Source organism: Ostrinia nubilalis, chromosome 6 (genome assembly GCF_963855985.1).
Source record: "Ostrinia nubilalis chromosome 6, ilOstNubi1.1, whole genome shotgun sequence".
NCBI classification, from domain to species: Eukaryota; Metazoa; Arthropoda; class Insecta; order Lepidoptera; family Crambidae; genus Ostrinia; species Ostrinia nubilalis.
Window position 1 is genome coordinate 15,534,780 of NC_087093.1, and position 15,449 is coordinate 15,550,228.

Genomic DNA, 15,449 nt, shown 5'->3' on the forward strand with positions numbered 1-15,449 from the left:
AAAAGCTTACTAAATGTTCGTACCACACGTATTACAAAAAATGGTTAAATGAAGACTTACCGTTCTATATAAAATCGCTGATTTTACTGCCTGTTACGAAAAAGTAATCCCACAAAACACACACGTTTTCACTAATTTTCGCGATAGATGTTATGGCGGAGACGTCAGGCCAACAGCCATTCAGAGTGCAGCTATTGTTGTCCGTGTAAAATAAATACGGAATTGTTCAGAAACCATGGGAAAGTATAAATAAATCGTAACTAAAGAGTAAATAACGAAATAGTAAATGAGAGCGACTCATTTTGTTTTTTTGCTTTAAATTGCCAATTCATTATGACACCCCATAGAAAATCAATTTGATACAAAAACTGCGATAACTGTAGAACGATAATACAAAGAAATTTACAATAATTTAGTTACGTATCGCATTTTATGAAACAAAAATACATGAAAAAGCTAGGGTGGCAAACAGGTTTTTGTATGAAAGGTAAAAAAGGACTATTTTTAAAATATCTAAATATTTGGTAATAAGTAGGATTATAGCTATAATTCTTCGTTATCTTAAAGATTAATATTCATCCTTCAAAATTGTGTGTGTGTTTTTTTTGTGTGATGATTTATAAATATAAAACTTTTGAACTGTTTCAAAGCACACTTTTTTTTTTTCAAAATGTACATTTTTTTTGAGAAATACTCTAATATAATTTAACTTACTTTTTCAACGTTGCAAGTTTTAGCACATTGGTATTTGATAGCCTGCTCGAACGGTTCGTTTTCTTTGGGAGCGTCGACCTTTTCAAATGTTGGTATTGTGACATCTGAAACCACGCAAAAAGATTAAATTTAAAACTCTACAATATAATAGAAAAACCAGAAAATGTAACATTATAAATATGAACCTAAAATCATTCAACCTAAGCTAGCAAATAAATTAAGTAAAAATTCGAAGTAAACGCTCACTTTACTTCGAACTTCAAAGTTACTGTAATCGATCTGAAGCAAGTTCAACTTTAACTATGTCTCAATTTACTTTGAAATATTTTAATTTCATAAGTTTATTGACATTTGTTTATATTTATCGATGAATGAAGTGCTTTGTTTTGCTTTACCTGGTGCTGTAAGTAAAGAAATACAGGGTAAATAAGACCATTTATTAAGTAGGTAAATTCAATTAATCAATCGTTTGTTTCTTTTTTTTTTAAAAAGCATACAAAATGAAAAAAACTTACAGTTGTCTGAAAAGAAAATACCAAGAAGTTTCATTTATAGAAGACATTTATTAAACTGTAATTTTGAATTACTGTAAGTCCTGAAACTAAGCTAGTCTCAGAATTTTTAAGACACTCACTGTCTATAACCGCTAAAAGGGTTTCGTAGGTCTGGTTCCCTTCTTTGAACACCCCTTTGTAGACGCAGGAGTGACTATCTTCGAAGCTGCATGAGAAGTAGTACATCATAAATACATTCTTGCAAATGGTTGCCTAGAAATGTCTATAATAAATGTTGCTTTTTTGTTTTGCCTCGGCATAGTAGAATAGGAACACCCATCACGGATATCATAAAAGGCGACCAGCAAGATCCAGTGTCGAGACCAAATGAGCTGTTTTTGATTGATCTCAGCACAATCTTTTACAAGATTAACCTCGGAAGTGCGGCGCAGCGTGGGACGTCCACCCACAAGGTGGACTGATGAACTCATAAGGGTAGCAGGAAGGCGTTGGATGCAGGCCGCTTCAACCGGTCAACATGGAAAACATTGGAGGAAGCCTATGTTCAGCAACGTCCCGTGGCAAATGATGATGATGATGATTAACCTCGGATAATTGATCTTGATAGTGTTGGGAGGCTCCGGGACAACGTGTCCGTTGTCCAGCACGTCGGCACCGTTGCAGAGGACGTTGACCAGCTGGCACTGTGGACAATCGTACGTCATCGTCGCCTCCGCCGGCTCGCCCACGGCAAACGATGTGACCACGTGCGTCGATTTGAGGTCTGGAACGGTTTGATATTTGTTTTTACAACGATTCATACAAATATACAGTTCAAATATATCATAGATTTACATTCATTTGTACAGTAGGGTAACTTGTGCGACCTAAGACTGTCAGAATGAGACCGGATAACCCTGTATGGAACTAATAGGATGGAGAGACACGTAACCTTAGGATTTTTAGGCTGGGTTGCACCATCTTACTTTAACTTTGACAAAAGTTAATTTGTCAGACTCCATACAAAAAGTACCGGTTATTGTCATTGTTACGGTTAAAATAAGGTGGTGCAACTCAGCCTTAGAAAATATAGTTTTAAACTATCATTGGTCAGTATTATCAAAATAATAACGGTAAATGAATGACTTTTCCAAGAATCTTTAAGTCATACCACAGGTCATACTTACGGTTTACTAAAATCAAAAAGATTATTATTTTAAAAGTCTGTTTAACTATGTGTTAGACTATACATTCGACTCGACTCTACCATGTTCCAAAATGCCGTAGGCTTTTGGTTTATTTTATATCAAATTTCGTTTGTTTCAGCCAAATGACGTCCACTGCTGGACAAAGGCCTCCCCCAAGTATTTCCACAACGAACCGGTCCTGCGCTGCCCGCATCCAGGCAGGCACTTCCCGCGACCTTCACCAGATGGTATATCGTAGATAAGATATATTATCAAACTTATGTACAATCTATTGTATGGTAGAACTACGATCTCTTTTAAAAAGTAGTGGTGCCATACTTACGGACATCTAAAAACAACATAGCATGATTCAGTATATTAAAAACAATTTTAAAATCATCTAGAAAATTCACAGGTTAATTTAGTATAACTAATATTACAAATATTATTGGTTATAGTTATACTACACCATACTACACTTACCTCTCTCTGTAAGCAAACAACTTGAAAAATACTTCGTTCATAAAAATAAAAATATTTATAAAAAAATTGCTTCTATTTATTGTTGATAACAATAAACCAGTAAAATCTTCTTGGGATTTTCTATTGCAAAACAAATGAAATGTGCCTACTTAAATGGATAACCGTGTAGAGTTTGATTCATTGGAATTAAATAAATAAGAAAATTTTAAGTCTCGTACCTGCCTCTGAAAATATAAAAATAACCGTTTAATCATACACAATCCAAATCCATACTAATTGTGAAAAATAGTATACAATACTGAGCAATAATACGAAACTATCAGATTTTAAAGAAAGGTGATGTTATTTAAAATAACACAACAAATAAATTATTTTGTACATTATGTAGATAAGTTTTGTTAATACTTACGATGTACTTGCATGATTCTTATTTTTTCCTCTACGCCTTCAGGGCTGTCTACGATCGCGAAGTAATGCCCAAAACTCTTCTTTGACATAAGTCCCAGGTTTATTTCGATAGTGCCTGCCCTAAAATCATAGTCATATTTATACATATTAATCATAATAATAATCATAATCATTTATTTGCAAATAAAAATGGTATAAGTATAAAGATGTTAGGTACAGACAGTGAGAACGATACATCTTTAGCTAAAATTATTAGCATGCAAAAGTTAAATTAGAAACACCACAATATTAGCGACGATTCTAAAGAAGAACAAAACTACAGCAAGTCAAAGAACTCTTTTAAATCGTAAACTTTTAATATATACTATCTATTCAAGCTAACTTTTGATACGGATTTGCTCGCTTTCCCTCACTTCCCGACTGGACAGCGTCAGGAATGTTGGCCAAATCCTCAATTTGTCTCGGGCAAATTGGAGAGTCGTGTTCCTGCAGCGGAGAATAACTGACGGACTGACAATGACAATACCTCGGGACTTATCTCGAGTATCAATACGTAACGAACAAAAATCATCGATATATTTTTTTCAGCCACTGGTTTTTCCTTTTTCTTTGGTTGGGGGTCCCCTACGTAGTTTCGAATGCCGCTGCCGCAACCAAGACCCGGTTTCCATCAAAGTAGCAGGGCTACTCCGATACGCTGTTTACGTGGTTTCGGTTCTATCTGTCACCGTCGCTCATCCTGGCATCTCGCTTTGCATGAGAGGGATGACAACATTTTGAGACTTCAGATAACGTTTTTCGGAGTAACCCCTCAGAGCGGAGAAGTGTCGAGCCGTCATACGTTTCTAAATAATTTGGCAACGGCGGCGGCGCGGAAGGGAGAAGAGAAGTGGAATTAATGAAATATTTTACCCTCTGCGGGACTATTCCCACCTCTCGTTCCCACCACTGCAACTCCTGTGTAGCCAGGATCTACAGCTTAACCGCCATAAAAACCCAACCAATCAAGGTCAAGTTTGTCCCAGGGAAAGTTGAACTGTCCAATGACCCGCAACGAAATTAATCAGAAGAACATCGGAGGAGTTCGAAATTAAGGTTCGACTTCCCTCCATAGCAAAGCGGATGACAGGTGACAAACAAAGGTTTAATACCTTAAGAAAAGATTATGCACCACGGACAATAAATATCAAGGGGGCCTACTATCTTTATGAGCAGGCAGGCAAGCATACTTTACCCTCTGTCATCATGTTTAATCTTGCACACGGTAGGATGTAGGTTGTAGACCTGCCACGTCTTAGCGCGCACTCTCACATGTTTGACGCGGTGGCCTTTCCCTTGGAACGAGATGGTATGGACAGCCCCTATCTGTCCTAACGCCAGGTTTAGAGAAATTTCGTGAACTACCAGATCTGTTCGGTCTGAAACGCACAAATATAAATTTTTGTTGATCGCAATACTTACCTACGCATGTTACTGATTCTGAGTCGCAAAAAATTTTGATACTGAGGGCTTAGTGTGAGTTTACATGAGCGCGTTTAAAATTATATGAAAATTTTAGTTCTTGAAAGTTACCGCTAGGGGCGCTGAACAATTCGTCATACATTTAATGTCATTTTTTTACGCACTCACTAGTGAACGCGTAAAAAAATGTAGTATATTACGAGTATAGTGATTGCGAATGAATTAATGAATACTAAAACCACAATAGTTTTAGTATCCTCTTATCGGACTGAATTTACTAAATTAATTGAGCCTTCCAGATAAAACAATCATTCTTCTTTGTGATATATTTTTTTAATTTCTTTGTAAGTACTTAAATATATATAAATTATGCTAGAGATACTTACTGATCGTAAGAAAATGGTATTTATTGTAGTTTTCACGTTGTATAATTGAATAAGAGCTGTCTCCTGAATGACGCAAAAGTAATTCTGTATAATAATACGGGTCTTTGTAATACCATCTATCCGATTCATATGTACCATGATTCTAAAAAAGGCCAAGGTTATAATTATGGAGGTTGTATGATCCACAAAAGTATTAAGTAATAAAGCCCGGTCTGTGAGCACGTAGAATTTTGTCCAATGACCCCAAGCTACCCATCCTTATCGCTCGCGCGTGATTATATTGCTGTCGCGACTGTGCGACGGGCGCCCGCAGTGAGTGTGCGAGCGAAAAAACATTTGTATGAAAAAATCTAAACCGCGTAAGATAGATGAAGGGGGTAAAACGGGATCCACGCGTACGAAGTCGCGGGCGGCCGTTAGTCATGAATAATATTAACTACTTATTTACCTCTCAGTGTCTTCAGACAACTTAAAAAAGTACATTCTGTGTTTTTATTATTATTTAGGCAGTTAAATACTGCACAGTATTTAGTACACCATTATCTTTATTTTTTTCCATCATACACAAGAATACGCGTGCGTGTCAATGCTCGCTCGTATGTGAGGCCTTGTCGAATAGTATCCTGTAGGGGGCCATCGTGCGTGTTTTGTTTTCGATGTAAACTCGCGGAGATGAACAGGCCTGGTAATACCTACACTTAAGTATTGTCTGGATTTATGTTGTCGGCCTCGGCCGTCATGTTCGGCCATTGTCGTATTGACTACTATGCTGAGAGGTTCCCAGTTCGATTCCCGGTCGGGCAGAAATTGTAATGATGAATTTTAATTTCTGTGACGAGTCTGGGTGTTTCTATGTATATATATATATATATACACTACTTATATGTACTTATAAGTATAAGTAGTATATCTTTTAAGCTAGCTCCCATAACACAAGCATAATACCTATATGTTGCATACTTTGAGACTAGCTGGCGCTGTGTGAAATTGTCCAAAGATTTATTTATTTAAGTAGCACAAGAAGCACAAAAAGGCTTACAGCGGCCGCTATACGGTTTACCTGGATACTGAAAGCTGTACAAGGATGCTGTATAGTGGAGTTAACAGCGCTATTTTAGCCCCTATAACTTTTAAATAAATAAATAAATATCCTTGGACATTTTACACTGCGTTCTAGTCCCAAACTAAGCAAAGCTTGTACTATGGGTACTAGACAACGGATATAAACATACTTAAATACTTTTTTTTTGTAAATAGGTACATACTTATTATAAAAAATCTTTTTGTATGAAATATCTAAACCGCTTAAGTTAGACGCTTTAGATGGTTCTGCTTTTTAATTATTCGGGATATTAAAGTGATTTATATTATGCCTAAAGATGATTCTGCCTTACAAAATTATTAGTTTTGAATGTACCTATGCCAAATGAGTGTTATGCTTAACGATTTTCCGCGTAAAGAAGATGATTCCATCCGTTGTTATGCATAGTGAAATTATGATTTAAAAAGTTCTGCGAAAAAGGGTAGAACCCTTAAAATGCTACCTGGCCTGTAAAACTTGATCCTCTTTTCCAAAAACACTCTATCCAAAATGATTCATTTTTTACACGGGCCCCTTTTATCCTTCGAGGGCTTGCTCGATATGATTCTGTGTCTCGGTGCACGAATTCGTCATTGAAGTCATCTAAAATAAAAATGAAAATCATAGTGCCTTACTTATTAAAAAAGTTAAACGCACGATTAACACTGGTTTAAAAACAACATAACCCTCTTTCTTGCGCAGTGTGGTTATGACCTTTCCTTAATAAAAACTACTACTTTTAACTAATTTTGAATTCTTAACAAAAAAAACCTTGGTTTTGGCTTTTCATTTTTGCTATGTGCCAAAATAATTAGATATTCATCTGTTAAATCTAAATTATAAATGAATTTCTACATACAACGTGTCTTCGTGATTATATTAATGAAATTTCACTTACCCGCAGTAGCTAATGGTGTATTATTATAAATTATAATAAGTAAGCTAAAGTAAAAAAGTTAGTGCGTTTTGCCAATCAATTAACTTTCAAACTATACATAAAATTAATACTTACAGCCGTCGGGGTCTGAAAAAATTAACAATGTGAAATATATAGTTATTGCATTGCCTTTAAAAAAACATTTATGTTTATATTATGTGTTTTTAGAAGGCAAGGACAAGGGCCTGAAAAATTGTATAAAAGAAGTCTGCTGTTAATTGGAAATGGTTGCTTACCAGGGTCATCTGCAAGCGTATTAAATATGAAAAAAATACACGAATTTAATGTATATTTATTATCTTTATATTTTTTGAATGAAAGTACTTACTTGGAATGGTTTCTGTGAAAATGGTAAGAATGGCATAACAATACAATTATTTTATTTTAAATTGGTAAGTAATTTTGATTTATTTACTTGTAGGTATACCTTAACTAACTTTAACAAAAAAAAAACAGAAATAAAAATGGGATCATAACATAACAATTTATATCCCAAACAAAAAACATTTTAAAATATTTTTTCAACAAGATAAAAATGTAATTAGTATTAATTTAAATAATTAATTAGTAATCAAGAATACATACCATCTCCTAAAATAATAATTTAACTATTGAAACTAAGATTCAATTATTGAATTGGATGTGAGTAGGTACCATTGAATCGGGCCTAATTCTTAGGCTGAGTTGCACCATCATATTTTAACCGTGACTATAACGATAACCGGTGTTTTATACAGGGTGTTAGGTAAATGGGTATATGAGCCGACATTAGCCCATGTTAACATGGGCATATAAATGGAATGGTGAAGTCAGAAAATTGATATCTTCATTTTAATTATTTTAATTTTCAAATCGGATTTCATAAAATTTATTTTGTCTGATCTACTCTCAAACTCAGAATATTGGTCAGAATAAAATACTTACTTTCATATGCTAGCAATGGCGAAATTAAAGCCATGTTAGTAATTTCAGTATTATATTGGATGCATTTTATTTAAAAAAAATGTATTATGACTCAATTAATGTACTTACCTTCATCATCTAATAAAAAAGTGAAAAAATTGAATATTTATCATAGCATAGGAAAAATAAGTTAAATCAATGATAGTGCGTTATCACACTTGCCTTCCTCTGAAATTTAATAAACGTTCTTTTAATATACGAGTATGATATTACTATGGCCAAGTATTATCTATGTTTTTCTTTGTAATATCGTCAGTTGCAGGTTCACTTGGGGTAACTGACAAAATACAGTTTTTCAGTAGAGCCGTTTAAAGTTTTTTTTCGTCTTGAATCGGACATAACTTTTTTACTATTTAACCTTTTTTGGATCTGTTTTTACAGAAATACTTAGAATTCTACGCGGTTTTGGATTAAATAAAAAGAATTATCTAATATGTCTTAGTTAAGGAAATATATTGCAGTTACACCAATGTATTTTTGTACTTTTGACAGTTACACTAATTTTACACCATACTTTTGGAAAAAACATAGGTCAAATTGGTGTAAGTACTGCCCAAATTAAAATAATTTGATGTATTTGCTGGGTTTTGTTTACTTAGTTGCTGTATAATTTATGTAAAAGTATTAAAAAATAAGAGAATTCATGAAAAAAATAACATTTTGTCGTTTTTTCTATTATTTTTTTAATTTTATTAGAAGTAACTTTTATTTTATTCATTAAAAAATGTTAAAAAAGCCATGAAAATCAAGAAAATATGTGTATTTAATTTTTTTAAGACAGAAATATTGAAATAACTAAAGTATTACTGTGAAACTAAGTAATTTCAATATTTTTTTAAGATTTGACTTACCAATACCGTATTTAGCTCTTAAACTGAAAACAAAATGGATTTAATTTCCCACCTCTTTATAGCAATGTTGAATTAAGGTAATGACTACTACAACAGTAAAAGTAACAGAGTAACAACAGGTTAATGTTAGCAACGCGCAGTGACGCCTAGTTGGCTGGATAGTTGCTCAATTTCAATATTTTTTTTTTGTTGAGCTAACTTTAACTTCTTTAACTGATACTGCTGGTATAATAATAATGTAATATGCCTTAAAACTTTCTAAATTCCTATTTTATTTCATGTTATAAACCTTAGCAAATCAGTGTAATTGCAAAGTTTTGTAGCAAAATTTTTACATTATTACAGATACACCAATTCAACCTGGTAAAATTATTACAATGTCAGTTACACCAAAATTGTGAAGGAAATCTGAAAAGTTCACACCTGAAAATGTCCGTGTAATTGTAATTTTTTTAAAGCTAGAATTTTTTTACGTATACCATTCGAAAGAGCAGAAAAAACTAAGAAAAACTGTATATTTAACTCAAAAACCGTATTTTGTCAGTTACCCCAAGTGAACCTGCAACTGACGATATGTCGCCCAGTTTTTATTATTTACCGTAATCATCTGAAAACAAAAGTACAATGCCATAAATTAACTGAAAATCATTAACCTAGAGCACGTCATTTTAATCAACTTGTTGATTTTAATTTTGCGTTAGGTATAAAGTTAACTTGTTAATTGTTTTCAAGATCGAAAGGCGATACGGTGTTGATCCCTTTCGGGGTTGATAATGTGCCGGACGTCCACCTACAAGGTGGACCGACGACATCGTAAAGGTAGCAGGGAAGCGCTGGACGCAGGCCGCTACCAATCGATCAACGTGGAAAGCATTGGAGGAGGCCTATGTTCAGCAGTGGACGTCCTATGGCTGAAATGATGATGATGATGAATGTGCTGTGACCTCTATTCAAATAAATATTTGACACTGGAATGGTAAAGGTCGCGGGAAGAGCCTGGATGCGGGCAGCGCAGGACCGTGCATTGTGGAAAACCTTGGAGGAGGCCTTTGTCCAGCAGTGGACGTCATTTGGCTGAAACGAACGAACGAACGAACTGGAATGTCAGACTCACGCCACAGTTCATTGGCCGGGAGGGCCTGGTCGGCGGAGGGCAGGCTGAAGATGTAGCCCACTTGGCAGGGGTTCCAGTGGTCACACACCTCGTGATCCGGGTCCAAATCGTTCACGAACTTGTAAGTCTGTTTAATGACAAATATAGATAACATTCGTGAACGTGGGCCTCCACTAAGCATACGTGAATCTGAAAACCAGTGATGACGTATGCTTAGTGGAGGCCCATGCCATCGCAATAATATTAGACTTATATATATTTTTTATTTTCTTTCATAATTAAATAATAACAGTGCCACATCGAGTTGAAATGGCGCGCTTGAGTGATTTTTACTCAAAAGTGACGTCACGCGACATTTCAACTATTGAGTTTATAATAGGTACTTACATATTATGTGTATATGTGTATAAATTAAAAAATATGTGTCCATATTTTTTTAATTATATGCCTGACGGACTAAATAGAATTTCGATTTCATTACCCAGTCATCATCCCTATTGCGACAGGGTGGGTGGTATTGGTAAGTTACTGCTCAGGTCATAATTCTTCTTTTTTCATCTTTTAATGTACCTACCTATTTGTATTATGTACCTTGTCTGGGTAGTACCGGTACTGCACTACCACGTCTTCGGTCTCCTCAAGTGCGCACTTCTTGTAGGTGTAGTTGAGCGACGTGCGCTCAGAAGGCGCGCACCCGATCACTGTGCTGCCGTTCTTCGGCAGGTCCGGCCCTTCCACCTTGTGGCCTAGATTTTAGAATAATTAACTAACAGTAACACATTTCTTCTTCTTTTTTTGTTTTAGGTCAATGGCATTTATTTTTAATGCGATCAATTTTGATCTCTACCATTTGGTAGATCTCTAGCACAGCTCTTTGGAACTTACATTTGTATTTAAAACTATTATGTTGCATTTTTTACGATATAAGTAATTGAATGCTAATCAGAGTATAGAAGAAAACGAAATAATTAAATATAATCTATAGGCTGTAATTATTAAAAAAAGAACATCTAAAAGCACAGTCCTAGGGTTTGAAACGGGACTATTGCTTAAGTATCTGCGCGTACAGGTATTGAGTGAACATTCAGGCTTACGATTGCAAAAGAAGAACTTATTCCGAGCGACATAGACGTCCTTATCCTCTGCGCTCAGACAGGAGTCGTACATGATCGGGGAGGGCTCCACGTCGTTCTCGCACATCATGATCCCTGATCCGTCAGGTTCTATTATGGCGCGGTTCGATGGGCAGCGGTACATCAAACCTGAAATCGGAGGTAAAACGTAGATCGGTAGATAATCATGATTCAAAGACTTACCTAATAATGTAGGATAGAACAACGCGCACGCGTAGACAAACCATGTTGACCTGGTGGCATCTTGAAACCTGCTTATGGGTATACTGTCTCATTGGAATCCATGTTAAATTAATAGAACTAAAACACCTGAGTATGTTGTTATATTGTTCGAGTTAAAATTGGCACAAATAAACTTCTTAAAAAGGTTATATTCATCATCATCATCATCATCATCATCTCAGCCATAGGACGTCTACTGCTGAACATAGGCCTCCCCCAATGCTTTCTATATTGCCTGGTTGGTAGCGGCCTGCGTCCAGCGCCTTCCTGCTACCTTTACGATGTCGTCTATCCACCTTTTATGGGTGGACGTTCCATGCTGCGTTTTCCGGTACGCGGCCTCCACTCCATAATCTGCTGACTCATTGGCCGTCAGTTTATTTATGTGTAAAAAGGTTAGAAGAAAAAGACCCTATTAAGTCTTTTACATACCTCTTCTGATCAGAAGCGGGTGCTTGTTCCTGACCTCTGCCACCGTGACGCCCTTCTCCCCGTTCTGGATGGCGGTCATGATGCGCCGGAACAGCGTGGTGCGACGCTCCTGCTCAGCGATGATGTACGGCAGGAGCTCCTCCGATAGCACGTCCACCTTCTTCTTTGATTCCGCGTTCATCTGCAAGGCAGACCTCTTATGGCGGTTGCAGACCCACAGCTAACCTAAGTTAGTTTAGCTTAGCTCGCTGTTTTCCATAGTGTTTGCATAGTTTCCAACTTTCCAGTCTGCACACAACTATGGAAAACTATGTCAACTATGCGAGCTAAGCTCTACTAACTTACACCCGTAGTCACAAACATTACTATGAGGTCTTACTGTGCGCGTGGACGCACAGGGTGACACGCGCACCAATCACAGAGCTCTATTCAAAACTGTGCGTTCGATCTGCTGCCTCATTTAAGCAAGCATCGTTTGTGAATACGGGCGTAAGTTATTTAGCTTAGTTCGCTGTTTTTATTTTTTATTTATTTAATAGGACAACCAACAAGACATACACTAGAAGACAATCAATATTTACAACGTATTTAAACGTGTTTTTCATAGTGTTTGCATAGATTGCAGTCTGTACACAACTATGGAAAACTGTGTCAACTATGCGAGCTAAAACTCAACTAACTTAATTTAACTCTTGGTTTGCAATCGGCCATTCCTATTCTGTTCTTATTCAGTTCTGCCTAATCAACTCTACCGCCTTGGGACTAACTTGACTCACTGGGTGCGTTTTCATTGGCGGTGATGGGAACGAGAGGCGGGAATTTTTTACTTATGCAAGTGACTCTATGGTTTAATGACAAATAATACCCTATGGATTTCATGAGACATTAATCTTTAATTTAAGTTGAAGTTATTTCAAGTTCATTTATTTAAAACTCTACTTACTCGATCTGCATCTTCGTTGAATTTTATTCCAGTTCCGTCCTAAAATGGAATAAAAGGATTATTATAGGTATTAAAATATTTTTTCCGCAAAATATTCTTCTACTGTATTACTTAGGTACTAGCTGAGCCCGCGACTTCATACGTGTGAAAATAGTCTGGGTAATATTATAATATGTATATGCTAAAGCCTTCCTCGATAAATGGGCTATTCAACACTATTCCTGTTCTTGAAATTAGCGCGCGTTCAAGCAAAAAACTTCAGTTTTATAATATTAGTAAGTAGATTCATTGTTACTCCCTAAAACTATTGGTTTCGTTACCCGCCGTAGATTATGTAAATGTTTTAAGGAGTGAAGATTACATTGTTTTATCTAGTTAGTAGTTTAGGTAGTTAGTATAAACTAAAGTTAGGTGTGAAACTAAAGTTTAGCCAGTTAAACTTTGCGATTTCAGTGGAGCCTTGGGGCTTGAATGGTAAAAGTTGCTTATTAACAAGAAATTTTTTCAAATTCTCTTGACGATAAAAATCTATACGAGTAGGTATTATAAATGGTGGATACTGAGTTCGTAAGAAATTATTGAAAGGAAAGATGGCTGACTAAAACTTTCTAGCGTTTCGTGGGTTGGATTACCACCTTAGGCCATTCACTATAATTATGTTGGCGGCGTGCTCAGATGCCCCCAATGTGCGAGGAGGTTTGCTGCAAAGATCGGCTTCGTAAGCCATCTTCGGGCGCACCAGCACCGCCAAGACAGAGGCGTCGAAGTGTACGCCATGGCCGCAATCGGTAGGATGAATTTTCATCATCAATAGTGTTGTTTACACAACAACACTATTGATGATGAAAATTCATCCTGTATATCCCTGCTGTATGGTACTCACGACAGCCTGCCGTTTCACAATGTTGGCGAGGTACCGCCCTCTCCTAGTGGCGGGCAGAAGCACGCTTCCCGGCAGGACCTCCTCTCCTCGCTGTATAATATAAATAAATATTAAATATTATTTTAATTAATTAGGCTAGAATTAACCTGATTGACAAACGCACTCTGAACTCTTAGAAAGTTAGTCAAGAATAAGTATTACTTGGACACCCGAATCACTACATTTTACTACCCGACCGACATAGCTCGCAGAATTAATAAAATAAAGAGGCAGTGGACCAGCTCGTAAAACAGGTCGTTGGAACAGAAAAGTTCTCGAGTGGCGACCCCGGGCCGGAAGACGTAGCGTAGGCAGGCACCCCACTAGGTGGACCGACGATCTGGTGAAGGTCGTTGGCAGAACCTGGATGAGGGCAGCGCAAGACCGGTCATTATGGAAATCCTTGGGGGACGCCTTTGTCCAGCTGTGGACGTCATTTGGCTGAAACGAACGAACGACTTATAAATCGCCATAACATTTCAGATGAATATGGTGGTTTATAACAATATTTGGTACTAATAAAAGAGGGTGGTCGTTGGTTTAAAAGTTAATGTCAGTAGAGACTATAAAACCACGACTGTAAAGTTAAACTTCTAATTAATTCTAGCCATTTCTTGTTTAATTTAATTACGAGCAATTGTTAACGGTATATTTAAAGGTATGGTATAATTAAACTTACTGGTGGGTATCCACAAAACCCTAAAAGCAGCAGGCTACAAAAGGGAACGGCTATCCTCCAGTCCATCGCTCTACACTTCCAATTCGTTACTAAGCTGTTATATTTTACTGCTACTCCCTTGATAACATTGACTTTAATTTGATTGTGGCTATTATAAAATAATTGGCTGTAAAAGTAACAAGAATAACAACTCCTGGCTTAAAGTCTGTAGAGTTTAAAAACATTAAAATGTTAGAGGAAGGTCACATTTCCATGTTCGATGACCTGCATTTCATCTATTCCTACCTATTTTGGTTGCCATAACTAAACTTTTCAGTAAGCGATTAGAAAAATGTATAAAAATAAAAAGAGATCCGGCCTATTTTGCTATGTCAGATACCAAAGGCGTTTCATAAAGCCTGAGTAGTAATCAGAGGAACATATTCCTAAGGATGACTTGGCAAATAATCAAATCGGGAGATAAATTCCAGTAAATCTTTGAATATTCGCAAACCGAAACACGAAACCGGAGCAAATGAGAAAAAAAAAATGCAATCGAGAATCCTTTGCGATTCGCGGCGCGAAAGCGACATCTCACGCGTAAAATTTATGAATATTAAAAAAGGTATACCTTGGTAGTGCGCATGCGTAGCGCGTGGCCCATCGACTGCCGACAGTCCCACTCCGCCGGCGCGCTGGGATGTCTGCTTTCGGATGGGCGGCGCGGGCTGGGCGCGTGGCGAGGCGCGCGTTGCCGACGACTCCGACTTCCAAACCCTAAAAAACCTCCTCTCCTCAGAAAATGGCTGGACCCTCGAGTATGAGCGCGACGGCGTCAAGGTCTGGGCCGAGGACGCCGCTCATGGAGCCCTCCGCACTGTCAAGGTTTGTTGTCAACTTAAAATTTCTTTGTTGTCATAATAGCACACGTAAACAAGATTTATGTTAAGGGTTATTTTACACAAAAATATTGATTTTTTAAACTCTGAAGTGTGAGAGTAAACATTTGCTTTCGGATTGTCGTTTCAAGTTTGTTTAGGCCCATAATCTGCGCCGGGGG

At 36.8% G+C, this 15,449-nt stretch overlaps 2 protein-coding genes across 2 annotated transcripts in view; one reads left to right on the forward strand and one right to left on the reverse strand.

The window, feature by feature from the left end:
- Nucleotides 1–1,225: 1,225 nt before the first annotated feature.
- LOC135072754 (uncharacterized) lies at nt 1,226–14,484 on the reverse strand. Its single transcript, XM_063966792.1, has 16 exons — nt 14,411–14,484; nt 13,693–13,782; nt 12,810–12,848; nt 11,867–12,047; nt 11,174–11,341; nt 10,671–10,825; nt 10,080–10,206; nt 9,564–9,572; nt 7,227–7,238; nt 6,678–6,817; nt 5,134–5,275; nt 4,521–4,704; nt 3,288–3,406; nt 3,097–3,102; nt 1,815–1,992; nt 1,226–1,235 (listed from the first exon to the last, which is right to left on the reverse strand). The coding sequence occupies exons 1-16, from the start codon at nt 14,474–14,476 to the stop codon at nt 1,226–1,228; spliced, it is 1,626 nt and encodes a 541-aa protein (XP_063822862.1). The 5' UTR covers nt 14,477–14,484.
- Nucleotides 14,485–15,097: 613 nt separating this feature from the next.
- The window catches only part of LOC135072755 (START domain-containing protein 10-like), a 39,165-nt gene continuing 38,813 nt past the window's right edge, over nt 15,098–15,449 (forward strand). The window contains exon 1 of the mRNA XM_063966793.1: nt 15,098–15,274. Coding sequence (XP_063822863.1) covers nt 15,104–15,274 — 171 coding nt within the window. The 5' untranslated portion in view covers nt 15,098–15,103. The remainder of the gene's footprint in view (nt 15,275–15,449) is intronic.